Source organism: Arachis hypogaea, chromosome 8 (genome assembly GCF_003086295.3).
Source record: "Arachis hypogaea cultivar Tifrunner chromosome 8, arahy.Tifrunner.gnm2.J5K5, whole genome shotgun sequence".
Taxonomy (NCBI): Eukaryota; Viridiplantae; Streptophyta; class Magnoliopsida; order Fabales; family Fabaceae; genus Arachis; species Arachis hypogaea.
This window is the reverse complement of record NC_092043.1, coordinates 37,021,724-37,032,252: the sequence shown is the minus strand read 5'-3', so window position 1 is coordinate 37,032,252 and position 10,529 is coordinate 37,021,724. Positions and strand designations below refer to the sequence as shown.

Here is a 10,529-nt window from a genome sequence, read left to right as displayed (position 1 = left end):
TTATAGCCACGCTCATCAATTTCACCATATCAATTTCAAATTTTTTATCTTATTTTTATTCTTTTGGGATTCCAAGGACTATCAAACATGATGAAGTAGACCTGACACTACACATGACTCTCTAAGAAAATCTTGTTGGAATGGAATCTACACAAAAATAAAACTTTATAATTAATACGTGGTCTTCTTAACAAGCTAGGTTCGTTGGAGTATATTTATTATTGATGAGCTAATAACTAATTAATAAAGTATATTATATATTGTTCTATTCTCTTTAATTTGTGTATTTATAAAATGCTCAACATGATTGAATGAAGCTTCAAGTGAAAGTTAAGCAAATATTAGTCCCTAAGCTAGAGTTGTATTTATATTTATAGGGGCAGCGCAGCATCAAAAGTTGAGAAAAATTAAAGGCATACAATAATTAAACTAAGGAATCTTTATCTAATTTGGACATTTTGATAATATATAGAACTAAACAATTTGTAGAAGATTCTATTCCTCATCTTTGATTGATCCATATATACTGTACTTTTATTTGGTATCGATGACATTCGATTGATTAATTAGCAATCACGTTTTAGAATTATGCCACACAAATTATTAAAAAAACACAAACGAAACGAGTTTTGTTATTATCTAAAGATCGAAAAACTAGTGAAAAGTAATTGTTAGATATGTGATTATTCATGTATTTTTCTTATCAGTTTATATTTTTGAAAGAAGTGTTATTATGCATAATATCAAAACTTTTATAACTTAAAAGTTTAAAATTTGATTTTTTATAATAAAAAATTTAGGATACGCAAATAAAAAAAAGTCTATGTTAAAATTTATACAAATTCAAAAAAAGATTCTTGCGTGAGAAGATGTATTAAAAATATAACTTTGTATTAGATATATAAGTATTTATATATATTTTTCTATCAATTTAACTTTTAAAAAAAATAACATTATGAGATAAAAAATCATTTTTTCTTTCTCTTTTTCTTTTAAAAAGTTTATATAGTTTACATATAATTATTCATATATTTTTATCTAATAATTTAAATTTTTAAAATAAAATTACACTTATTGAGAAAGAAGGTTGCTAATATTGATCAGTTGAATAAAAATTAAGATAGATTATTATGATATTATGTGACATATATATAGAATGTCATATATATCATGTATAATATCATCTAAGATAAACAAATTAAAATTGCTAATATAACACAAAAAGAAAAGAATGGAGTCAATTATGAGACAATTTGTAAGTGAAGACAAAATTTGTAGCTAGAAAGTAATTAGTCATGTAATATATAGAGAGTGTGGAGGCCCATGACAGGCTAGCTTTGTTAACATAATAATGAGCAATGCTTATAGATGCTCCATATCTTTAACGTTATTAATGTATGTATGTTCGATCTTGCTAGGGAAGTTAGAAAGTGAGATTTGGTAAAGTACTTTTAATCAGAGCGCCACCCCCAATCTGGGGCCAGAACCAAAGTTAGTTTATAATACTCTCTGCCCAATGGCTGCAAAGTCCTAATGACATAAAAGTTTTTAATACCAATCATGTAGGAATAGGATTTAAATTATTTTAATACTATTATTTTCTTATTCTCTTCTATATATGTGCTGTGTTCTTGTCCATGTTCTTGGTATTTAATTAAAAGCATTCGTATACCCTAAAAATTAGATATTATATATATTTTTATATAAATAATTATTAGCATATATTTTATATAAATAATTATTTTTATTATATTTTTTAATTTAACAAATTAAAGAATAATTTATCACAAATTTAAATTTTATTTAAAAATTTATCGTTAATTAATAAATTATAACATGTATAAGACGAAATTAAAATTTTTGATAATTAAATAGACGAATAAATTAACTATTTGATCAATTCTAATCGATTGTTATATATGTAATTAGTTTGAATGATTTTTAGTATATAATACTTCAAATTAAAGTTTAAATTGTTAAACAACGATATACAATAAATATTAAATTTTAAATTATTTATTTATAAAAATTTTGATATTATATTATAAATTATTTCTATCAATATTATTTATTTTTCTATTTTATTAAATATAACACAATTAGAATGAAAAGCTAGCAACAACAATATCATTATGCTATCTATCTTTTCAATATACAAAAAAAAAATAGGACTTCTCTAAACAAATTACAATCTCACATTTCACCAACCGCCGTACGGGGATAATAAAATTAATTAAGCTTTAGTGATATCCTATATAGAAAATATATAATCTTTAGGCCTAAGTCATATATTTTTCTTTTCAAATTCGGTGGTGTTTGAATTTCTTGGCGAGTCTTCATTGTTTTTAGAAAAAACAAAAGATAATGACGGCCACATACTTCGTTCAAAAAATGATGAGGGACCATGTGTGTCCTCATCCATAAGTCCGTAGAGGATAAAAATTATTATTTATCATTTTCTTTCTTTTAAAAAAAAAACACTTTTCTACACATACTTCCAATTGAAGCCCCTCTATGTGACCATTCGGTATAAAGCACAAAAGCATGTGAGAAAGAATCTCCAAAATATATATATCTTTCTTATTAATCTTACCTGATAAATAAAAATAATAAAAAAATTATTGGAAAATTATTTTGAAAAGGAAAAAGAAAAAAATGAAAGGGGAAAGAGTGTGGACCACCCTCTGACTTCCACTTACTTATTCCAAAGGCATAAACAAATCAAAAGTGAGATTTCTATTCAAATAGCATATCCCCTCACTTACTCACTCTTCTATTTAATTTCTTAATTTCAATTTCAATGGTCAATTTTTTTTTTCTCTCTTGAACTAAAGTTAGTGCCAGCTCTATATATGTTCACCATATATATCGTAATAACAGTACAAATTAATCGAATAAATGAATTTCTCAATAATATATTAAGAAAAATGCCAGATCAGATAATTAATATTTTTTATATTTATTTGTATTTGAGTCGATATTACTTAGATTTTATTTTTTTTAAATAAAAATATTGGCTATCTGATATTTTTTGTATACTAATATTCTTCCGGTTTTTATAATTTAATTAAAATATCAGAAAAATAAATAATCAAATAAAGATCCATTAATCATATTCTACTAATAGCAACAATTAAATTATCCTCCTCCTTGTTTTTAATCTAATTAAGAAGTAAGAACAACAATTTTCCTATATTCAGCAACTTTTAGTCATTCTTATAATCTTTTTAAATAATGCTACACATCTAAATTTTTTTATTAATTAAATTCAACTAAATTAGTCTAATATAATAAAAATTAGTTATAATTAATATTATTTAAAATTTTATTATTTAACTTAGTTAAACTTAATTGATAAAAAAACTTAAATGTGCAGCATTTTTCATCCTTCCCCATCCTACTAAGCATGATAATTCTTCAATTATTACAACATCTTATTGTGCTCTCAAATGGTCCCAATATATATTTTTTTCCTCTGATAAACCCTGAATAATTCTGAATTTAATTGGGCCCAACAAATGGCCTAAAATCCTTTTAGGAGGGTCATTTCCCTTTCTTTTTCTTTCTTTCTCTTTCAAGTTTCAACACATTTTCCCCCCACACCTCTCTATCTTTCTCCCTTTTCTTTTTTTATTATCTCTTTTTTTCCCCTACACCCCATAAGAACTAATTAATAACTCTATATACCTTTACATATTATAAATGTGGGCTACCTTGTGTCCTTCTTTGTTGCTTCTCTCTTTTCTCCTTTTTTCTCTTTCTTCTTCTTATCATTCCCAACTTGGCTAGGCATTGATAAGATCATGTTAGTTGTGCCCTAGTTGCATAATACACCAATGTTATGTGTTGTGTCTTCTTATCTTATTCTATCTTGAACCTCCTCCAAATGTTGGTGTCCAAAAATCAACTGTGGTTTCATGAGTCATTGGAAATGTGCTTGAAACTGGCACCAAGCATAGCCCTCGGCTTCTAAGATCTTGTTTTGGACCCTCACCTTCCTTAGATTTACCGGAACCCTACATTCAACAAAATTGAAATAAATTGTTACATATCTAGAATTATTCTTAGAATTTCTCTAGAAAAATAATGCTGGTAGCAAAATTATGTGACTATATCTATTATTTTTCAAAAATATTATATATAGAACAATGTGATGTAAATAAAAGAAGTAAAACACATGTATATTCTTTGAAATGAAAAAAAAAACGATGCTTAACAAAATAAATAGTAATGATATGTAGCCTGAAAAATATTGTAAGACTCTTTACATACACGGTAATTATTAGATATTTCAGGTACTAATCAATAAGAAGTTGAGGATGAAAGATTTAGATTGTATCAAAAGGAAAAGTTAGATTTTAAAGCTTTTAATATATTGAATACATTAAAAGTCTAAGTTGTTTTATTCTTTAACTGGAATAATTGTAAGAAAATTCTTTAAATTTATAGTGTTGAGTTTCAAGCTACTAGTATGAGTCTCTGTCCAAAAACTCTCATTCAATACATAGTGTTATGAAGCAAATTGAAGTGAAATAGTCATATTTTTAACGCATTTTTTTGTATAAGACTTTTTTTAAGATTAACAAAAATTGAAATCTAAACATTTAAGTTATAAAGGCACTGATATTATGTTTTAAAACTTTTTTTTTTCAAAATTTTAAACTAATAAAAAGAGATACAAAAATAATTATATATCTAAATGAAAAGCCCATGAAATAAAACAAGATATATTCATCTAAAATTCTATAGTCATGTTATGATGTCGAAAAATGAAAACTATAGAAAAGTTTAATGTCCAACACACTAATAACATTTGGAGAAAATTATCAGCACTAATGCATAATATAAATAACCCTACTAATAATAAGCTTATATTTAAAATTGTGGAAGTATATAAATGTAGATTATATGTAGATAGACATGCAATAATACCTGTTGAATCTGTATAGGAGCTCCACTTTTCATATACGGGGTACTCAAAACCTAGAGAGGAAAACGTATAAGAATACATACATACATAGAAAATACTACTACTATTTTATTTATTTTTTTATTTTTTTAATTTTGATAAAGGATATGTATATTTAATGGGTAATGGGGCTTACAGTGACCTGTTCATGGAGGAATTTGATGTATTCAATTGCTTCAGATAACACTGAGGCTGTATCAGTCTGACACAACATTATAACAAATTTAAATTAAAAAAAGCTTGTATTAATTAATAGTAATTAAGAAGCATTACTATATCAAAGGCTACGATCATTATTAATTTTCTCCCACTCATATAACATAAATTCAGGAATGAAATGATCATTTATTATTATCACTAAGGAGACTATACACATAGATTTGATCATAATATTTTTGAAAACTCACCTTTCCAAAAGGCGACACTAATTGTTGGAGTGCAGTGATTCTGTCCCCCATCTTCTCTTTTCTCACCTAAGAGACCAAAAAAAAAAAAAAATTAAAGAAAGTAGAAAGAAAAAAAAAAAGAAAGAAAGAATAGAAATTCATGTAATGCTTATATAAGGATTATTAGGGAAACTAAATTAAATTTTTAAAAATAAAATAAAGATAAAGATAAAAAGTTCAAAGCTAATAAGGTTGGGTTTGCTGTTAAAAGGTTAGTTGCAGTTATTGTACCTTAAAAGCTGGCAAAGGAGATGGGGTAGTTTCGTTCCGAGGCCTTTTGGGTGTTGGTTCACTCCCACTTTTCTTCACCACTGCACCTGAATCCCTCATTTCACTCATATTCTGCAAAACCCATGCTTACATCACTTCAAAATATTATATTTAAACCCTAATATTAACATCATAAATCTTATATAAACAACCTTTATATATATATGTGTATACACAATTGTCTATAACTCTATATAGATTATGTTATTATTACAGAAAATGTTAGAAGGCCGTTAAAATATATTTAATTGTGTTAAAGTATGTTATTAAATTATTATACTAAAATAATTAAATTATTAATTAATGACAAAAAATAATAAATTTTAATTACCATTAACAATTTTCGTTATCATACAACAGAAATGTAGAAGATATAATTTATATATTGCAAGGCATAAATTTATTTGAAAAATAAAATAAAATTAATTAATGAATGATTTAATGTCTCTTAATTGTCTATGTAAAACATAGATATGGTTGATTATCAGAATAAAAGTAGTAAAATTAGTAATAACGTCATAGCTAATAATACGGTAATTAACTATTCATATGGAGATTAATAAATGAGATGTGAATATATATTATATTAAACAGTTCAATTAAATTTGTCAAATAATAATTTAACGTTATTAAGGCAAAATCTTTACATGAAAACTATTCTAAAATATATGTTGTGTAAAAAATAATTAAAGTTGTAGAGTAAAATAGTACCTTAGATTGGACATCAAAACTTGGATTAGTGAAGAATGGTGGCTGCAATGAATTAGGGAAGAAGGTGGTGGACCTAACATCTTTCGGGTCAGAAGCAGCAGCAGCAGCAGCGTTCCAAAAAGGAGCGTTGTTTGTGAAATGCAAACTAGTGTTTGTTGTTGTTATCGGTGATGATGACGAATTCGATAACTGTTTTGGTGGTGAGCCTCTCAAGAACTGAGGCACTTTATTGTTATTATTATTATTATTGTTGTTATTAGACCAATTAGAAGAAGAAGAAGAAGGCACAAAGTCATTGCTACTAGAAGAACTCAACCCATAGTTTGAAGTTGGATATGAAAAATTATGATTAGCTTGTTGTTGATGATGATGGTGATGATGATCAGGTCCTAATAGTCCTTGTAAGATTGATGAAGGGCTACCGTATAGAACTGCGGAATGATCCATGTTTTGGTGATGAAATCCTTGTTGGCTTGTTACTGTGCTGTCACCGGAGCTATATTGAGGACTGAATTGGTTTTGCTCCAAACAGAAACCTCTATTGTTCTTGAATTCGGTTTCCGGTGATCTCCATTGATGGACTTGTTGTGGTGACAACCCCATGCCGCCGCCGCCGCCACCCTCTTCTTGTAGCATCGACCTGAAGCTGTTCTCTCCACCCTTCTCACCACGCCTATATATAATAAAATCAAATTTTATTATTATTACTTAAAATTAATAAAATTTAAAATTTTCTTATAGAAATATAATTAAGATGACAAAATTATAAAAAAAAATTGAAGTATTTTAAAACTGTTGGATCTTAATTATAAAAATATATAATATATATTAACAAAAATGAATGATTAAAATGATAGGAAGAAATACTTACAAAGTTTTTCAAAATTGTATAGTTTGTTTTATTTTATTTTATTAAAAAAATGAGAAGATCATAATGGACTTACAAGAAGGATGGTTGTTGATTCCAATCGATGGGCGGGGAAGAGAGGCCTAAAGCCATAAAGTGCAAGTTGGGGTCAGTGGAAGAAGTGGCGGCCGTGGCGGAATCCGGAGGCTGAAGCTTCTGTGGGTCATGAAACACCACAGAAGACGAACCGCCACCGGCACCGCCACCACCCGAGGAATCCATGGAAACCCTTGTCGGTTTCATCATGTGATCTGATTCATCTTGTTGTTGGTGATGCGGTTGCCAATTGTTCCTAATAGCTGGATTCTCCCACCAGTTTCCACTTGCCTGAAATTGATCTTCTGCCATGCTTAATTTCCTTCTTAGATGAAAATGAATCTTGAGAAAATGCTTGAGCCTCCTAGCTAATTATGAAAACGAACATAGCTAGGTTAGTTTAATTTGTATGAAAGAGTAGTGAGTTTGATAATAAGAAAGGAAGAGGAAAATGGTGGGTAGTTGTGAGTATTTATATTTGGAGAAGGAAGCTAATAAGATCAAAGAGAGAAGAGAGGTAGAAATTAACCGACTAACCGGAATATCGTTGACACAACTTTGACATTTGATAAGACTCAACACACGAATTAATAAAATTCAATCTTTTCTTTTTTATTAGGGGTGACACCGTATGATGAGGGGAATTAAATTAAAGAGAATAATCTTTTCTTATTTAATATTTCATTTTATAATTAGGAGAATATTTTCTGTACGTCGTTTATTTCACTGACATAACTTCCTATGTACGTACATGGAAATTACAAATTAGCTGTTAGTACAAATTAAATTAGATTTTTATTATTATTCTCCCCCTTATGAACTAATTATTTTAGTAGTTTAAACGATATACTAAATTTAATTTCAATTCTTCCTCTACCTTAAAATTTTTTTCCGGGAATGTATGTGAAACTTATATCTCATACACCTTATTTTTAACAGCCGTTATCCTCTTTTATCAAATTTTAAAAGTTAAAAATTTCAGTATAAATCCATTTTAATATTAAGATATTATTAATTTTTCTACTAATATTAATATTATTTTGAATATGATAATTTAAGTAGTTTAAATATATTTACTTATTGAGATAGTTACTCTGATTATATAATTTTATATATATTACTAAATGTTCATATTTGGATCTAAATAGTAATAACTAAGACTTAAAAGGTGAACAATCTTAAAATTGTGTTTAAAAAGGAGATTGAAATTAAAGAATTAGAGACTAAAAGATAGAGAATAGGAGATTGAGATTAAATTAAATTTTTATATTACGTTTGGTATAAAATGTATATTATTAAGTTATGTCTTAATATTTATTTGATTCAAGATAAATATAAAGATAAAATAATAATATTTACTAAAATATTTTTAATTATTAAAAAAAATTGTTAAAATTTTATTTTTCATTTTTAGAAATTTCAGTCTATCGTATCTTAACTTTTTGAAATTAATAAAAAAATTAAAATTTGGTATTTTAAAATAAAAATGTTAGTTTTTGTTATTAGCCACCAAATATAATACTAAATTTTAATTTCTTAATTTCAATTCCAATATTTAAAAATAAATACTACCTAAACGAACTGCACCCAACTCCATTAGTCCAAGTCTGGAGTTGAGCACTCCAAATTATATAGGTTAATTTATCCGACCAACAAATTATTCGAATACAATGATCTAAGTTTGATCCAACTTGAGAAGCAAGTAAAAGTTTTCTTCTCACTACTTTTTACTATGGTCACTGAGGTCAATTATTTTTAATAAAAAAATCAACAAAAAAATTATAGGATAAAAAATAATTATTTTATTTTTTAATAATAAATGAATATATCAAAGTATATACATCGAACCAAATTATATAAAAGAAAATATAGCTTTTATAAAATTTATTTTTTTAAGAATAATTTTATTTTTCAAGCACGCATCGAAACAAGTGTCACTGTTAATCTTTTCCCAAATATGAAGAGTTTGGCGGTACTTTCCTTTTGCAAATAATTGAAAAAAGAAGCATGCATTATTGGCCTGCCCTGGCTCATCCCAGGTTGCCTCCTTTGGGACTTTATGGAATCTTTCTTTCTTTAATTTTTCTTCTTTTTTTCTCTCTTAAAGACTATGTTCGCAAGTTGTGGAAGAGAAAAGAAAATTGATGTGGTTTTGAAGAAAGAAACCAAAAAATGAAGGGATAATTTAATGTTTTTAATTTTTGAGTCTAAAATTGATAAAATAGTTTAAACAAACACTTTTTAATATTTTTTGAAAAATTTATATATTTTTGTTTAGATAATTTATTAAAATAAGATGGTAAATTGAATTAAAATTTAATGAAAATCCCATAATTTGAAGGAATTAAAATAGAAGTTAGATTAATCGAGTTAGGTTAGTCGATTAGTTAGCTAATTTGTTTACTTAAACAAGTGTTGAATATTTAAATTTCATTTTATGCATAAATTTATTGTTCAATGACAAACTTTTAAATAAAATTCAGATTTATGATAGATTAGTCCATAACCTGTTAGACTAAGGAATGGCGTGAAAAAAAAAATAGATTAATTTTATTGGATAAAATCTTCCAATTTTTTTTTCTAAACAATAAAATTTATATTAAAGAGTGGTCATATCCATTTCATATAGACCTAAATTTTTCAAAGATTAATCGCTTCATGTTTAGACATAGATAGACACACAAGTTAGTGTCGAGAGGAGGCACATCCCCTACCAATAAAGATCTCTCTAAATACGAAAAGATCCTATCATCATGAAAAGAGATATACTTTCTCGATACGCCATCTATAATACTACATAACACCTTTAAATATGATTCTCAAAACTCTAATCATTGTGTTTCTTTAAATTTTTTTGACTTGAGCGTCGTAGTATTTTCGCAGACATAATTCTCATTTTTCTTTTTTTTTGCCAAAATGGCCACCGTCTATACGTGCCGATTACTCGTCTTCACCACCTAACCTCAAATCCCCAACTAAGTTACTTACTGTACAGTTTGTGAGCAAAATTAAATTCTCCATGGCCTTTTTATTTTCTCTAAAACTTTTCTAAACCAAACTTGCAAGCACACCTAACTGACCTAAGACACTGAACATTAAGAAAAATTGAACTCAGTTTGTTATTTATCTGAAAAATATATTGTCATTTTTAAATTAAGGTAATCACTATTTTATTTTACTTTTTATTATT

The 10,529-nt window shown here is 26.7% G+C and overlaps 1 protein-coding gene across 3 annotated transcripts; it reads right to left on the bottom strand.

Annotated features, from left to right (window-relative positions):
- Nucleotides 1-3,378: 3,378 nt before the first annotated feature.
- On the bottom strand, nt 3,379-7,951 carry LOC112707290 (transcription factor bHLH123-like). Of its 3 annotated transcripts, none has more exons than XM_025758965.3 (7): nt 7,341-7,951; nt 6,397-7,069; nt 5,647-5,757; nt 5,377-5,442; nt 5,106-5,171; nt 4,933-4,983; nt 3,379-4,016 (listed from the first exon to the last, which is right to left on the bottom strand). In XM_025758965.3, exons 1-7 carry the CDS (start codon nt 7,649-7,651, stop codon nt 3,867-3,869), a joined length of 1,428 nt encoding a protein of 475 aa, XP_025614750.1. In that variant the 5' UTR covers nt 7,652-7,951; the 3' UTR covers nt 3,379-3,866. The 3 variants fall into 3 exon arrangements, with proteins under 3 accessions (XP_025614750.1, XP_025614751.1, XP_029144349.1); XM_025758966.3 differs by having other exon boundaries at nt 5,112-5,171; nt 7,341-7,938; XM_029288516.2 differs by lacking the exon at nt 5,106-5,171 and having other exon boundaries at nt 7,341-7,921.
- Between the last annotated feature and the right edge of the window lie 2,578 nt (nt 7,952-10,529).